The sequence below is a fragment of the Monodelphis domestica genome, chromosome 8, assembly GCF_027887165.1.
Source record: "Monodelphis domestica isolate mMonDom1 chromosome 8, mMonDom1.pri, whole genome shotgun sequence".
Taxonomy (NCBI): Eukaryota; Metazoa; Chordata; class Mammalia; order Didelphimorphia; family Didelphidae; genus Monodelphis; species Monodelphis domestica.
Window position 1 is genome coordinate 85,714,325 of NC_077234.1, and position 17,591 is coordinate 85,731,915.

At 34.6% G+C, this 17,591-nt stretch overlaps 1 protein-coding gene across 3 annotated transcripts in view; it reads right to left on the bottom strand.

The window, feature by feature from the left end:
- Window positions 1-17,591, bottom strand: part of ADAM23 (ADAM metallopeptidase domain 23) — a 242,799-nt gene that overhangs the window by 63,464 nt on the left and 161,744 nt on the right. For all 3 annotated transcript variants that reach the window (XM_016425122.2, XM_001370517.4, XM_007501857.3), the window contains exons 10-14: window positions 15,424-15,492; window positions 11,742-11,905; window positions 3,955-4,039; window positions 2,529-2,619; window positions 221-269 (exon numbers count right to left, since the gene is read on the bottom strand). In XM_016425122.2, the coding sequence (XP_016280608.1) occupies window positions 221-269; window positions 2,529-2,619; window positions 3,955-4,039; window positions 11,742-11,905; window positions 15,424-15,492 (458 nt within the window). The remainder of the gene's footprint in view (window positions 1-220; window positions 270-2,528; window positions 2,620-3,954; window positions 4,040-11,741; window positions 11,906-15,423; window positions 15,493-17,591) is intronic.

Consider the following 17,591-nt stretch of genomic DNA (forward strand, 5'->3'; position numbering starts at 1 on the left):
AAAGAACACCTACATCTCTGACTTCAAATGAACAATTAAAATAAAACACAAATGAGCTGTTATCAATTCTAACTGGCTGGATGATGACCTTATTTATATTAAAAGTTCAATTTAGGCTAAAGTGACAATCAATAACTTACTTTATGTGGAGCATTTTAACCAGAAAGTGCAGAGAGAATTCATTTAGTAAGGAAAACTTGAAGCATGAGTCTTTATTTACCCTGTTTCCTCCATGATGCATCCACCCCAGGATTCCGTGCAGTCACATTCTTGTCAGGTGAAACAAAATCACAAAAGAAAAACACAAAGACAAGAGCCAAGTCACATCCACATCATGAATTCTAGCCCTTTGAAAAGAACTTTGTCCCTAATTGCCTGCTAAACAGGTTCAGAAGGTCACATATCACAGAACAAATCCACCTTGCCTCCAGGTTGAATCTTTCTCTCCTAGGAAAGCAAAAGGGAGTTACCCAGCTTCTCTGACCTTCAATTTCCTCATCTAAAAATGAGAATTGCAGTACTTTCCCTACACCCGGCTTCACAGTGTCATTATAAGACTCAGTGGCATTGTGAGTACTCGTGGAAGGAATTGGTATGAAGCACCCAACTAAATGAGCAGTGTTCTTTTTTGTTGGCTTCATTCCAGGCAGACAAGAATTACCCTGAAAAGTTGAGCTGAGAGATTTAAGTAACCAGATGTTACCTAGCGTTACCGAACCGTGAAGAAGTTATGAATATGAGGCTTGGAAGTGCCCTATTGCACAAAAGTCTGACATAATTCTGAATCTGACTTGTAGATCATGGATTCCCACATTTACTGGCAAGTCACAAAAGGAAGTTGATCTTTTCTCCCTCTCCCCCATTTTACACCTTTCCTTTCATTTTTTTTCCTCCCTTCTATTCAATAGAACACATATGGATGACTGAAAGATTAAAGATAATAGATAAAAACAATTTCCCTTTCACCAGAGATGGGCATGCCCTGGAAAACAGACTGCAAGACAATTCAATTGAAGTGTTTCCAAATGCCAATATTAAAGGAAAATTGAAGTTCACATTCAAATTCAACAGCAGAGAAATCTCTATCTAAGCAAATAATGCATGAAAGAACAAACAAACAAAAAAAAACTCTGGAAGGAGGGTCATATATTGAACTTTCTTTAAATCAAACCTAAGCTGCTGTCATTGACTCTGACCTTGCAGCTAATCCAACCATTAGCAACTCAGTTATTCCCTGAATTATCATAAGCAGCACCTGCTGCTCAGCTACAGGATCTGACCACAGCCAAGAATTTGGTGGTACACCTGCCACTTCATGTTCTTCTTTAAAGGTAACTGTAAGAATAAAGTGAATCTGCAATATTCCCTCAGTGTATGTAGCAGTGTGGCTGTGGGCAAGTCACGTAAACACTTAGAATCTTAAGCTTCCCCTATGTAAAATGAGAAAGACCCTGCCCTTGGTGCCTACCAATCTCACAGAACTGCTGTCAGAATCAATCATGAGATAACGTATTCTGTAAATCTCAAAGCACTATATAAATGTCAGCTTCAATAATTAATATTTTCTCAAGGCATCAGACATTTCACTACAAGAAAGGTAGTCTGAATTACTTTGGAGGCATTCATGCAAACCATGGGTGAAAATAATTACTAAAATTAATATTTCCGTGACATGGACGTTTGTACACATCTTGGGGAAAATAAATATTAAGCAAAACATAAGTAAATGAAAAGAATCCATAAGACTTAATGAACTCAGTGTGCTGAATGGTACCCTCTTGCTTACTGATGGGAAATGGAATCACAGAATCTCATTGATGGAAAGACCTCAGAGGCCATGGAGTCCAACTCCTTCTTAACAAGAGTGTCTTCTACAATGTCACTAATGTCTATTTGCCTAAAGACATTCAGTCTCACAAGTCAGCCCATTACATTTACAAATTTTAATGACTTTTTTTCTTACACTAAGCAAACAACCTATCTCTTTTCAGCTTCCACCCATCACTCCAAGTCCTACCTCTTGAGACGAACCACCGAAAGTGCAAATCTTCTTTGTAGCAGCCCTTCAAACACTTGAGGGCTCATTGAATTATCACTGGAAATGTGTTTTATTTTCACTGTTCATAGAAAACAGTATGTTTATGACCATTTTTATTTGGTGCTATTGTAAGTGTAAAATTGAAGAAAATGTTAAGGTTGAAGCTACAGGGCATGAAAGAGATGATACGGTACATTGAGAACATGTAGCTAAAAGGAAACATCATTCCTGGGTATAGACATAGATTTATATGTTATATTTAGAAAGGGAAAATTATAGAAAACAAATGTGTTGAGAGCTGAAACTGGAAATTATCCATTTTACAAAAGCCTGCACTGTAATATTTGTTATATGTATATACATATATATATATATATATGTATGCATAATAGGAATTAAAAGAATAATTTCCTGCCACATATTTTGGGGCATCCATTATCCAGAAAAACACATAGGGTACAAAAGTGAGAAAGATTGTCAATGCACGTACTTGGCTTTCTGCTAGAAGGTTCCCACTGGATTCCAAGGTTTTGTGCCAGACTCTGGGATAATCCTTGTGCCACTGCCATTGGAAGACCATACTGTTTTCAGAGTTGAAAGTGTGTGGGAAACATTTGAGAAAGTGCACAAAGCTAGTTATTATTACTTCATAGTTATCACATCATCACCTCAATGTCCTATGCTGTAGGTCACACCTTATATTATCGATGAACTTCATTTGCACTTAAATTTTCCCCCCTTGTTTCATGGCCCGAAAAGCAGAACACTTCTCTAATTTGGTGGTCATCTTTTTCCACGTCATCTTCCTACATGTAATTTTCAAGTACACATAGTTTTAGACTGTTTTATCCACATACTGAATCCATATCACCCCCAAACTATATCTAAATTAATTATTAGCTGGTAAGCATGCTGAGATAAGTTCCCAATCAACGGGAGAGCTTTAATTAATTCTACATTAACCCACCATGCTTTTGGTATTGTTAAAGGATAAGATTTTGGCTTTTGGTTTTCAGAGGTGTGCTGGAACTAGGTTGAACCAGCTCAAGAGAGTTGATCATTACATTTTCGATGTGAACATTTATACCCTAACCACAGGCAAACATTACAAGTTAAGATTTGATTTACTGTTTTGTTGACTGTGTAAACTTAAGAAAGTGATGAAGAAAACATTTCAAAATGCAAGGTAAACTTAAAAATGTGTGATGAGTACAATTTTTGAGAGGCAATTATAAAATATTTATCAGCACACCCCTGATTATTATTGATTATTTTCAGTAATTTTTAACCTCTAGGAATTAAAGCCCTGAGATAGCTATGAAAAAAGTAGGGGTATTTGATTGAGAGAGAGAGAGAGAGGAGAGGAGAGAGAGAGAGAGAAAGAGAGAGAGAGAGAGAGAGGGGGGCAAAGAAGGAGGAATGGAAACAAAGGATAAATAGATGTTATATTCAAAGGCAGAAAGATGAGCCATATCCATAGGATAAACTAAGTTAAAATACAATGGATCAATAGCAGATTACTACTATTTTCAGAAAAGGGACATGAGGAGGATTGCATTACATATTAGCAAAATAACATTTGGAATAATAATATAATAGTCATCTTTTTGAAATCCAAAAGAATACACACCAATCTTAGACTTGACTCTGTCAAGCCCAAAATGAAAATTAAAAAAAAATAAATAAATGCTTGTTTTGTGAAAATATGGGCCAACTAGGAATGCTAATGTTAATATACATCATGGTTCTCCAATCTTGATGTTGCCACTCTCCTAGATAACCCTTTAATATGTAGTAACAAGTGTGCAAAGTGGCAAAAGGCAGTGAAGGTTGGGGGCTTTGGAGGCTAAAATTGACATGGAATAGATCTACGAATGAAGTCATACTTTAAAAAAAAACAACTGAACAACTCTTACCTCATTCACTCCGACTCCTCTGGTCTTGGAACAAACACCTCCAAAGTAACTCAGACTACTTCTCTTAAAGTGAAATATCACACGCCTTAAGAAAAGAAAGAAAATTCGATTAAGAAAAATGAAACCAATTTTTTAAAAAGCAGATAACTGTCCTATAATTGACACATATATATATGCAAAAAATAAAAGGAATTTAAAACTGTAATTTGATCCATGGCATGGATTTATCTGATGTAGTAGAAAGCACACTAGACAGTTCTTCACATCAAGACAAATAAGGAGTCCGTGCAAGGTCTAAAAGGGAAGCATACTCTACTGAGACACTGGTGTGCTGGTTTCTACTCCTCAGGACCTCTATGCTTATTTGGGGAGAAAAAAAACAAGGTCTCTAAATTTCAGTTTTTTCACCTAGAAAATCAAGATAAGATGTTTTTCTTTGGAACTTCTGTGGCCAGTCTTAGCCCTGAGAAGAGCTGTAAGAGGGCAGCTTTCTCCCTTGTGTACTGAAAATAATGTCAGCCTTGGTTGGTGGGCCCATTAGTTTGACTGAACAGTTTTCCCCTCTCTTTTTTCCTCTTGGTTACAAATACAATCTCAGACACTTCCTAGCTGTGTGACCCTGGGCAAGTCACTTAACCCCAATTGCCTAGCCCTTAACCAATCTTCTGCCTTGAAACCAATACTTAGTATTGATTTTAAGATGGAAGGTAAGAGTTTAAAACCCCCCAATATTATTATACTTTTGTAGCTCCTGATATACTCTTCAGAATGCTTTTATGTATACCACCAAATTACAGTGTTATAATAACAAACAATCCTATAAGGATAAGTGAGACATGTATATTTCTCAGTATATCCTGCTTCCCTTCTCAGATCATCATCCTTTGTAACAAAGAGGAAAAAAGAGCATCATGATATTTATTATTCATAAATAATAATACTAGTCCTATTCTCGGGGCTCATTGTGGCATAAGGGTACCCCTGATTTCCGGAAAACTATGTCAACTAAGGGCAAGTTCTCACCATTTTTACCAGGTAGGAAAGGTTCTAAGTATGGGCCTGACAATAGACAATATCTGCTGTTTTTTTTTTTTTACCAAAAGATTGACCAATAAATTATTAATCAAGTGGCCATACCCACAAACCAGATAAATACTATCAATTTCTTGACAACAAATAACAGAGGTTACAGCACTGTTTCATTTATCTACTTTGTTGCTTTTTTCCCCCATTGAATTTTAGGTTATGTTACTAGATGGGTTAGTTTGAATTTGTTTTCTAGTCAGTTTTCTACTTGACCTCATGCCTAAGTGTTTTGAAGCAGAAGAATTTTTAAATGAAAGGAAATCGGCAATTAAATAGTTTAAGTTCCTATAGAAAATTACACTGAGAAAATTTGTTTACCTTCCTTTCCTCCCACTCTCAAGAAACTTAATTTGGTCTTGAACTGAATTGTCTCAGCTCCTTAAAATTGAGAGATGCTTCCACTCCACATAATTTTAGTTTTTTAAAAATAAAATCATTTTAGTGGAGTGTCATTACTCATAGTTAGCTGGCAACTGAGTTGTGAGTCATTCTGGATATGTCTAAGTTCTGTTTTCTTCCATCACGATAATTCAGTATTTCTTCTTTAGAAAATGTGACCTTATAGATAGGGATTATCACATACATTGAGTTAAAACCTCTACGTTAACCATAATACTCTCATACTCTCCTTACCATTAGCACAGTCAATAATATGGCAGATGCTAAACCCTTGAGAAACTTCATTAGCTGATTAAGGCTAGGTTCAGAGAGTAGCTGACAGAGAAAATACTCAAGAAAAAAGTCTCTGAAAATAGTGGCACTTTGATTTATGGCTTGTTTTTCAACTATGAAACCTATTTTCTTTAACCCTATTCCATTTCTATTCATTAATTTGATGGTTTTCTTGAAAGAAAGATGATTGTGAAGACGAAAAGACAACGTGTATAAAATGAATAATGTCAAGGCTAGAGATAAATCAATCTGCTGGTTGGGCTGCCTGAACAATAAAATTTATATGAACCTCAAATCAATCAACTTTCTAAAATCAGTGTCTGGATTGCTAATCTACTGGTGGCACGGGGCTATGAGGGCTTTCCAGCCACCCTGTTTACATACTTCCTTTGGATAGGTAGGCTACTCTTCCCTTTACTGGGTGTTTTGGTTTGTTTTTTGCCAGTCTGTCCCTCAGCTCCTGCCTTCTAGAAGTAGCTCTCCTTTCGAGCCAAGCCTGAAAAAAATGGCAAAGGCCTTGTTTTAGTACAAATATAACAAGTCAGGCTGCACCATTCACAACTTCTTGCTCATTGCCTACAGGGAACCAGGTAGAAGCATTTTTTCTCTGTCCTAGAAAGTTGGAAAAATTAAGACAATAATTCTCTTTTTTCATTTCCAAGCCTGCAGCCAAAAATAGCATTCTGGCAAAATACCTCTTCTCTGTCTCTCTGTCTCTGTCTGTCTGTCTCTATCACACACACACACACACACACACACACACACACACACACACACACACACACACACTCCACCCTCCTCTTTTCCAGGTATTTCTCAATTAGTCTCCTTTCATTGCATTGAGCAATGACACACATGGATTAGCAACTCGCCCCTAAGGAAGTCATTGGACTAACAAATTTTCTGAAGACAGTGGAAAATGAGGAGAGGAATGAGAAGCATGAAGTAGTCTCTGGAGTCCTGACTAGTTCCAGCAATGCAGTACCTGCTCTGTATTTCTTGTGCAAAATTTGATCATAGCATCTCAGCCTCAGAATTCTGGCACTGAGGAAGTCAGAGATATGCAGCTCCCCTTCAGTTCAAGAGAAAATTCAGAGATGAAAGTAAATTAAGCAAGAGGTAATGCAAATGACAAGGAATTATGTCACCTTTTTAAAAAAGTATTATTAATTGGTGTCCCTTATCTCGATCCTTTTAGTTCCACATAAATATAAATAGATGATGAGTTTTTTAAAAGGGTGCTACTTCTCACAGAAGCCTACAGTAGCTTTCATCCATTTTACTTTTTTCAAACCCTCACCTTCCATCTGATAATCAATACTAAGTATTGGTTCTAATGCAAAAGAGCAGGAAGGTCTAAGCAATGGGGGTTAGATGACTTGTCTAGGGTCGAACAGCTAGGAAGTATCTGAGGCCACATTTGAACCCAGGACCTCCCATCTCCAGGTCCGCCTCTCTCTCCACTGAGCCATCCAGCTGCCCCCTTCATTCATTTTTTTAAAAAATAGTTATCTCAGGTTATTGTGTATAATAAGGTAGTAGGCGCTACAGAGTATGGAAGGATGACTTGTGCATGATTTGGATCTCAAAAATTGTACTATAGGGCATAGAGGGGAATACAAATACATATATTCTAATACCTGTATGGTCAGCTCTATATGAAAAAGACAAATTACTATGGAAGACAAGCAAAAGGAGAGGATCATGAGATCATAGTACAATAGAAAGAATGGTGGCTCTGGATTCAGAAGAACTGAGTTCAAGGCTAGCCTCCAATGCTTTAACCTCTGGGCAAGCTATTCAGGCTCCCTAGGAATCAGTTTCCTCAGTTATAAAAAGAGGATTTTGGACTAGTTGGTCTCTTAATCTCCTTTAAACTCTTTACTATTATTATTTTAATTAGTTTGTTATATTAAAATTCCCAGGTATCTCCCTCCCTCCTTGTACTAAAGAAGGCTTCATTTGACAAAAAGATATACATATATATATATATATATATAAAACTCTCTCTTACTTATTTCTATATATCATTTCTTTCTCCAGAGATATACATTCACAAGTCATTCTTCAAACAATATTTCTGTTGCTGTATATGTTTTCTTGTTTCTACTCTTTGCTCTTTACTGCTTCATATAGGTCTTCCCATATTTTTCTAAAATGAATCTGCTTATTCCATTATAGTAGTATTCCATCATAATCATATGCCACACCTTGAACTCTTAATCTATGGCCCTATAGGTTGTAGTGTTAAATCTATCCCAAATTTCAGCTAAAAGCTCAAGTATTTAATGACAGCTATCATGTCCTCTGGCCAAGTCTTTTCTAGGCTAAGCCTCTCCTATTCTTTCAAGCACTTGACCTCAAAGCACTTCACCATCTTGGTTGGCCTTCCCTGAACTCTCTCCAGCTTATCAATATCCTTCCTAATATTGATAAGTGAACATAATACTCCAGATATGGTTAAACAAGGGACATCACAGTACAGTGGGGAAATCACCTCTCTAGCTTCAGACACTACACTTTATGAGCCTCTCCTAAGATAGCACTTGGTTTTTGGCTGCCAACTTTACATCACTGACTCATATTCAGCTTGAAATTCATTAAAATGAACAAATGTTTAAAAGACAAATTACAATCTAGGCAAGCTTCTCCTCCTCTTATTCTTATGAATTCGATTTTTGAACCCAAGTGTAAGACTTTGCATATTTTCCTTATTAAAGTTCCTCTTTTAGAATCATCCCAAAGTTTTTACTTTATTATCAAATGCATTGTTCCTTTGCATCTCAAGGACCTCAACACAAGATCCCAAATATGAATTTGTGTGTTTTAAAATGCCTCTGAACCCTGGGAGACTACATCTCCCAGGACTCTACCCCAACTTCCTCAGACACATTCCACTTCCTTTGTGAGAAGTGTCTGAGAAAGTATAAAATAAGAGAGAAGCACAGGTTTTGGCACCTTTTCTGCAAAAGTGCCTTTTCTGAAGAAGAGCCTTTTGCCCTGAGACCCTTTTATCACCCACCCACCCCCGGCTGGCAATCTAATTTTCTCTAGCCTTATCAAACCTTTATTTTCCTAACCTAAATAAATCTATCTAGCTATCCCTAGAGTCTGGCTTGATTTAATTTAAATCCCTAGCATAATTATAGCTAGAAAGAAAAGCTTGGTCAATTTCCCTACTGAAGCAGGGAGAGGCAGGGGGAAGACCCCTGGCTACCTTCCTTTTCCCTACCTTTTCCCTCCTTTTCCCCATCAACATTTTAAATTGCAGATTTGACTAAGGCCTCTGCTGGGATTTATGTGTTTAGATTAGTGTTTCCCAAGCATTTTTCCAGGGAATCCCAGTACATGCATTCTGTTTGCATATGTGTATGTACAAGAGTTCTTTGAAAAATATTCCTTAGTAGCAATATTTCACTTTCAAATATGAAATATAAAATTAGCCATGTATCAATAATCCTTATGTCAAAAACTTAAGATCTACAAACAGAATTCATTTTCACTCTCTATTTTTTTTATTTTTCTCACCTTCCTTCATTTTAAGAGGATGTCATACCTGCTGATCATAAATCAGCATGAATGAATTGTTAGATGTTAAGTTCTAAAGTGTTTTCAAGCTAAACTAGTTTGTTAATCTATATCATAAAGGAAAGTGCTAAAGGTAGATTAGTTTTTTTGCTTCAAGTATTTCTCTAATAAACTCCTTAATCTTGGTAATTTTTTATTTCAAATTCCCCCTTATGGAACATTTTTATGATAGTTATGATGTTTACAATGACCCGTTTAATGACATCTTGGAGAATAAGCTGCTCACTGCCTACAGATTTAATTCAGACTCCCTGATCCAAGAAGGCTGCTATGATATTTAATAAATTGTATTCTCTCCAGGAATAATAAATTGAGTGATCCAGCTAGTTTGCATATCAACTTACAGCTTGCTGATTGACTTTCTAATGAGAGTGAGGCTTGTATTAGATTAACATACACAATGCTATCTTGGCTTTCAATCTCCGATAAACTTGGATCAATTCAAATTTTCTCAGAACCAGCACATTCCATTGCTTTGGTTCATTTTATTTAGCCATGGCTGTCTAGAAGAAGCAAAAACCAAAATAAAGCCCTCCAAGTACAATATTCATATCTGAGAGATTTATTTATAACAAGATGTAGAGTGATATAAAATTTTCTTCTTCAAATTTCTTTATTGTATATAGTAGAAAAACTTCACTTGCTATCCAATCAAGTGCTATTTTCTAATCTGTAGCTTTTAAAAGCCTAAATTATCAATAACCTATAAAGTAGAAATGGACAAGAAACTGGCTAGAAAGAGGTAAGATGTTTTGTCCAAGACTGCATAGCAAATCACTAGAGGAAATGCAAGACCCAAATGATATATGGTGCCCAGTTCAGTGTCTGACAAAGTCACTATTCACATTCAAGGTCTATATTTATAGAAAAGGAGATCTTGCTGAAAGGCAGACTGACTCTCTTACATCCTTCAAAATGATTAATACATGACATTGCGAAGGGCTAACGCATAATTTCTTTGATCAGCATGTGTCTAAATATAACCATCAAATTTTGGTTTTATAATTTATAAGACACTTATCTGATTTGTAATGGCTCTTTTTATATGTCATAACACAACTCCAAGGGAACATCTTAAAATGCAAAGGATGAATATAGCATTAAACTCCCCATATAGCCCTTACAACGTCAAATCAGTTTAACCATGGGTAAGATAATGTACCTATATGTGCATGTTATGATGCTAAGTACAGTCATCCATCTCTGTAACTCTTGTATCTAATCCATTCACACAAAGTATCATCCATTCATTCAGCAATTATTTGAGTTTCCACTATATGAAAAACACTATGCTATGTAGTGAGGATAATAAATACATGGATATTAGATAATGGATAATAGATACATGGTCCCTGTCCTCAATCGACTTACTTAGAAATGAGATAATAGATTAATGAGATACTGTAAAGAATGTAAAAGGCACCACATAAATGGTTCAAGCTAAGTCCTAGGACTAGATGTCAGAAGTCCTGATCGTGAACCCTAGCTTTTCTGTGTAGAAACTGGAGCCTTGAACAAATCATTGCAGTTTGATCCTCCATTTCCTTATGGATGTTACATAAATAACATAAGATAATCTATGTAAAGTTCTTCATGGAAAAGATCAATTATTATTTTATTAGTAACTGGTTGAAAGACTCTCTTAGTTTCCATTTCCTTACCTATAAAATGTGGATAATATTTATATTTCATACCCCACAAGGTAGTTACATGGCAAAAGTAAGATAATCTAAGTAGAGTTGTACATGGAAAAGATAAATTAGTGTTTTTATTATTTTATTTTTATATATAATATATTTTACATATGACATAAGATAATATATTATATTTTATATAATATGCATTTATTATATTATAAATGAACATATAACAATATATTTATTATATTATTTTATTATTAACAGGCTGGAAGGCTCCCTGAGCTTCCATTTTCTTACCTCTAAAATGAGGATAATAATTTTAGTACTTCATACCCCTCAAAACCCTACCTAGACAAAAATAAGATATTTTATGTAGATTTCTACATAGAATGATCAATCAGTATTTTTGCTATTAAGAAGTTGAAAGGAGCACTCACTTCTGGCTGGGGGGAAAGAAGGGAGCAAACATTTATTAAGGACCTAGTATTTGTTTCACAAATAATATCGCATTTAATCCTTACAACAACCCTAAGAGATAGGTACTATTTTTGTCTCTATTTTACAGGTGAGAAAATTGAGGAAGAGGGAAGGGAAGGGACTTGCCCAGGATCACTCAAGCTAGCAAGCATCCCAGGCAGGATTCGAACTCAAATGTCCTGACTCCTGGTCCAGCACTCTGTGCACTGTGCCATCTGATAATGACAATAGGATGCTTGCTCTACAAAGTGACTTTCTGTGCCCAACTAAAACAGGTAAGGGAGAAACCAGATGCCAACAGCAAAATCACAAAAGAGCACCTACGAGATAAGGTGAACAGCATCCGCATGCTGCTTTATTCGTTGTCGGTATTTGGAGAATTCATGGAGCATCTGGACAGGGTCAGACCGAATATCAATGTAGTCCTTCTCTGTCCATGTTTCCACGGCTACCAACACCACCCTGGTATTCAGCTGCTCCTTGTAAATCTGGAAATAAAGACAGGACAGGCACAGGAGTAGAACACTGGGTCAAACATGCACAATTAGCCAATCAGAGTCAGTGGAAAGACAAGACGGATAAGGTGGGAGGGAAACATGGGGAAATCATTAGCTCAAAATATGGAGATAGAATTCTCTATTTTTCTTATTGACCATATTATCTCTTTTTCAGAAGAAAAAATAACCTCTATATACCTCTATATTCATCATTATAAGATCTCATGATGGCGGGTGATCATGGGTTCCCAAAGATATTTTAGCAGAGCCTAGGTACTAGCAGGTCATCTCAAGAGAATAGACCTTAGAGAGAAGGTATGACAACACATTCTAGGTCTTGAGTCAGCCTGGCTAAGTTTAGAAAGGCTTGTTTTTCTAAAAAAAAAATGGTTGACAGACAAGTGATGCATCCTTTGGCTACAAAAGTCTACAAAGACTTTTGACTAAGTCATGTAAGATGGGAGGTAGATATTGGTACTGTGAACCTTGGAAATATTCAAGCATAATTCAACATTATATTATTTGCTATCCCTATTATATATCTGATTTGTGAATACTAGAGTCCCACAGACATTATCTCTTGGACATTTAATAAGAAAATGAATACTTGAACTTTTAATGAAATTAGAAAACTAGGAGAAGGTTGGGTCATTATGCTATAAGCAGCTTGAAGTATCAAGGGTTCCATTTACTGTGTTTAAACAAAAACTAGTTAAATATAAACATATTTTAAATTAGGATTGCTTAGTTTCAAAACAAGATTATGCAGTAGCATGAGGGAAAATACTTAAGGCAAACAATATTTTGTAAAATTTAAAAGTTTCTTTTACTTGTAATATTTCATTTTCAATTTCATTTAGAGGAATGAAAGGTCTAGAACTTCAAGGGAAATAATTGTAAAAATAGTAATGAAGGAGAACTAGCACTTCTAGACCTCAACTTATACTACATAGATCAATAATCATCAAGAATATTTGTTACCAGGGCAGCTGGGTGACTCAGTGGATTGAGAGCTAGGCTTAGAGGCAAGAGGTTCTAGGGTTCAAATCTGGCCTCAGACCCTTCCTAGCTGTGTGACCCTGGGCCAGTCACTTAACCATCATTGCCGAGCCCTTAGCATTCTTCTGCCTTGGAACTAATACATAGTATTGATTCTAAGGCAGAAGGTAAGAGTTTTTTTTTTTTTTAATGTTTGTTCCTAGTCAAAAAAATTGAAAAGTAGATGAGTAGAATCAACTAGACAAGGAAGAATCAGAAAAATAAACAACTTAATGTTTGATAAACTTGAGAATATAAATTACTTGACAAAAAAATCATATGACAAGAACACTTTGGGAAACTGGAAAGCAATCTAGAGAAAATTAGGGTTAGTTCAGCATTTTACAGCATATAATAAGTTTGAAAGTATTATGTGAACTCAATATTAAAAGTTACAACACAAAATAAATTAGAAGAAAACAACATTGAGTTCCTTTCATAGCTATAGCTGGAGGAAGACTTCTTAAACAGTGTTATAGGCAATCATAAAGATCAGATAGGTAATGTTGATAATATTATATTTAACATCTTTCACATAAACAAAATCAATGCAACTGTCAACTGAGAAAAAATGTTATATATCAATTTCTAAGATAAGGGTCCTACGTATAACAGATATATGATAATAGAATATACTATGATACTCTGGTCATGTAAGGCCAAGAGTCATTCCATAGTAAGTACTGAAAAGATATAAACAGTTTTCAAAAGAGGAACTGAATCTTAGAATTTTGAAACCATATGAAAGACTGCTCTCGAACACTAATAACAAGAGAAATGTAATTAAAAACAATCTTGAGTTTTCACCTCAGACCTACAAATTGACAATGATGTCAAAATATGGGAAACATCAATGTTGGAGGGTCTGTTGAAAAACAGGGACGTTAATGCAATACTAGTAGAACTGTTCATTGGTCCTAAAATTCTAGAAAGCAATTTAGAACAATGCTAAGAAGATGACTAAAATGTTCATACCTTTTGTTGAAGAGGTCCCACTGCTAGAGACATATGCCAAGAAAAGTGAATGATAGAAAGGCCCCAATATATACTAAAATATTTATATAGTAGCACTTTTGTTATAACAAAAAAAGTGGAAACAAAATAGATACCTATCAATTGTGGAATGAATTAGTAAATTGTAGCATATGAATGTAATGGAATAATACTATTCCTTAACCAAAACAAACAAAAAAGGAATATGAAGAATGCAAACATGTATTGATGTAAAGTGAAGCGGAATCATAAAACAACATACACAATGACTAAGAATACAATGTAATTGGAATTGGGAAAATAAAATATCTTTGAATAAAAAAACCAATGTAATTATAATGAAAAAATTCCAAAAAACGATGAGAACAAGAATGGGAGCAAGAGTAAATGAATGAGTGAGGAGAAAACATGAAAGTGAAAAAATTTGTTTTTGTTGGTTATTTGTTTTTGTTGGTCATTTTTGCTTTATTGAAGTATTGATTTTCCTTCTTTTTTATTTTCTGTTTCAGCAGTGGCTGGGTAGGAAAATGGTTAATGGGAAATATATTCATGATTTGGATAATTTGGAAATGAAAGTGTAAAACAAAAAAGCACATTTTTTCTAAAAGAGGAAGGTTTATTTTTCCATTCTGTGAAATAAACAATGATAATTGTGCAGAAATAGCATGAAATATTGCTTTCCAAAAAAATAACAATTTTTGCATTATAACTTCCATAGTCAAAATGTTTTCATCCATCACCTTATATGCAATTAATTCCAATAGTAAAACAAAAGTTGGTTTTTACTAAGAAAACTAATAACAATTTAACTAAATTCATTTTAAGTCAATTGACTCACTGTAATCAAAACTCTCAGTTTCAATCCCAAGTTTACATAATACTTTTATACTTCTACATGCAACTTAAAAATAGATATTTTTCCTCAGAACTATCAACCTCATTTTGCTTTCTACACATACTGTTAGGGTCAAATATTCTATCCTTTAATACTATTAATTAGAATTAGATATGCTGCCATTTAATATTATTTATTAGAATTTGATTTCAAATTTGAGAGATTTTTATGGTTGAAAAATCATTTTAAGTTGGGGAAAAAGAAGAGATCACCCTTTCTGTTGATAGTTATTTTTATCTAGTATACTTGCATTTCCTATACACTCAACAAAGTTTAATTGTGGAATCAAATAAAAGCAGCAGGCTTTCTGAAATAATCCAGCTGGATTTAATCTAGCTATAAGGTAAGGATCCATCCCCAAAATTACGTCAGAACTCTATAGACAACCACATATTTCCTTTACCTTCTTAATCAAGAACTCTTCAATTTTGAGCACAATACATTTTGGGAAATTTGGGAAACTACCAAAAGAGTGTGACTCTTATATTCTTGTTCTCAGTTGAAGAGATAGGCAACAAAATTGTTATCTAAAACTCTCTTTTGTCTCCATAAGAATGGGTTCAAGAGAAATGATGATACTTACAGAATCCACAAGGTTGACCACTGACTTAGCAAAGTTGTTGGTATGTGCATGAGAACGGTATTTCTTGTACTGAAATTTAAAAAAAATACTAAATTAAATTAAAATTAAATTAAAAATTAAAAAATGGATTCAAATAACACTTCATTTTCAAGGTTTCTTTGAATAAAGCAATCATATGTAAAGCACTTTGCAAACCTTAATACACTATAAATGGTAGAAACCATAATCATATAGTGTAAATCTAGAATGTTGAACTCTGGTTTGTGATGCTAGCAAATATTCTGATATTCTAATTTAGTGTTAATTTTTATTAATTTTATATTCTACTTCTTTTTTGGACCAAAGCCTATTTGATAGTATAAAAATGTTTAACTGGAGGCTCAATTTCTTTTTTTATTAAACACATCTTGCTCACTTGCTTTGGTATCACCTAAACTTCCCAATGTAAGACAAATATTTTTACTCTCTCTTGAAACATTCACGTGAGAAGAATTTTTACAACAGTATCCCTGAAAGTCCCCAAATTCTTATTGCACTTCTAACCTATTAAGGCTTTAAATTGCACTAAAACTTTTGCGACACCCTGTATATGTGTGCACATGATATACTCTGGAAAACATTTAACTATCTTTATATTAATACACATAGTTATATGTGATGTATAATTTTATATATTATATAATGAGTTTAAAAACTTTGTTTCAAACATATTGAAGGGAGAAAAGAGACTGAGCGATTATTGGGTGCCTACAATGTGCCAAGCACTTTAAAAATATTATCTCAATTGATTTAAGAATATATACTGAATCAGTATTATTGCATAAAGAAACTATGGAGAGAAATGCCAATCATAATCCATTGAAAACTAACAGTGCCAAAAAAAGTAGACCTTAGAGGTCTATCATTTATTTTGTATGTTTATTTAAATTTGATAAATGAATCTAAATATCTACTACATTTAAGGAGCCACATTCTTCACTAATAAGTTGTAAGAATTGATATCAGCAAATCGTTATTCTTCTACAGGTGGATGCTCTACCGTGACCTTCAAGTCCTCATATAAAAGAAGCATCGAGGATCCAAACCACTGCTTGTAGACCCTCTGAGACTGGGCTCTAGTTTTACAATAAGTTGAACATTAATTCTTAGAATGATTTTTTAATAAGAAAAGGGTTCCTAAGGCTTTTGCATTTCAGATCTGTTAAAGCCTAAATTCATCTTTGCTCCTACATAGGAGCCATGAGGCAAACTTTATAAATAAGAAGCAAGGCGATTTTTTTTTTATCCAAATCAGTTTCCCTCACTACATGGAGGAAACTTACAGAAATAAAGTGCCTCAAAAATAATAAAGTCATTTTAAAGGTCCATTCTGTTACCTGAAGACAAGATTAAACTTTTCTTCCAAATCCTTGGTCAAGTAAGTAACCTGGATAACTTACTGTTGCCAGAAATATACCTGGTCTTCTGGGTATAAAGTTCATTTATTTTTAAGATTTCCCTTAAATTCAAATTCCTTCCCTCTCCTTATATCTTGCATCCAGTAAGAGAAAGTAATTAAGTCCTATTCATTAAGTACTTGAGCTAAAAATTCTTTTTTTGCACCACTGGAGAAAGGGGGTAGAGGGTAGGAGACGAGCTGTTAACTCTAACTCTCATACCTACGCAACTCAGACTGAGAAAACTCTGAGCATTCTCACAAACAGGCATATACACACAGTCACGGCTAAATCTGGAGATTTCTAGGATTTTCCTTATTTGTTTTATTTTTAAGATAGTTTAGTGAAATCTGTCATCCAGGTCATCAGAATCAGAAAATGATAGAAGCTTTCAAGCTTATAAACTTCACACAGGAGGAAAGAATTACTTTCTGAAGACACATTTCTACCTCTTAATGAACTGTCACAGCAAAATACAGTCATTCTTCCTTAACTCCCCAAATAGTTCTTTCAAGACAACACAGATCACCACAGAGAACATGGCATGTTTTCTATTATCACCATCCACCTCACCTCAGCCCCTAAATGTAGATTTGGCTATAAATGAGTCTCAATGAAAAAGGCTTTTCTTCCACCTCTCAAGAAATTTTGAAAGCCATTCAAAGGAATGTTGAGAAATTCCTCCCATGAATCAATCAACAATAAATTAAGTAGCCAGATATTTCAGGCACT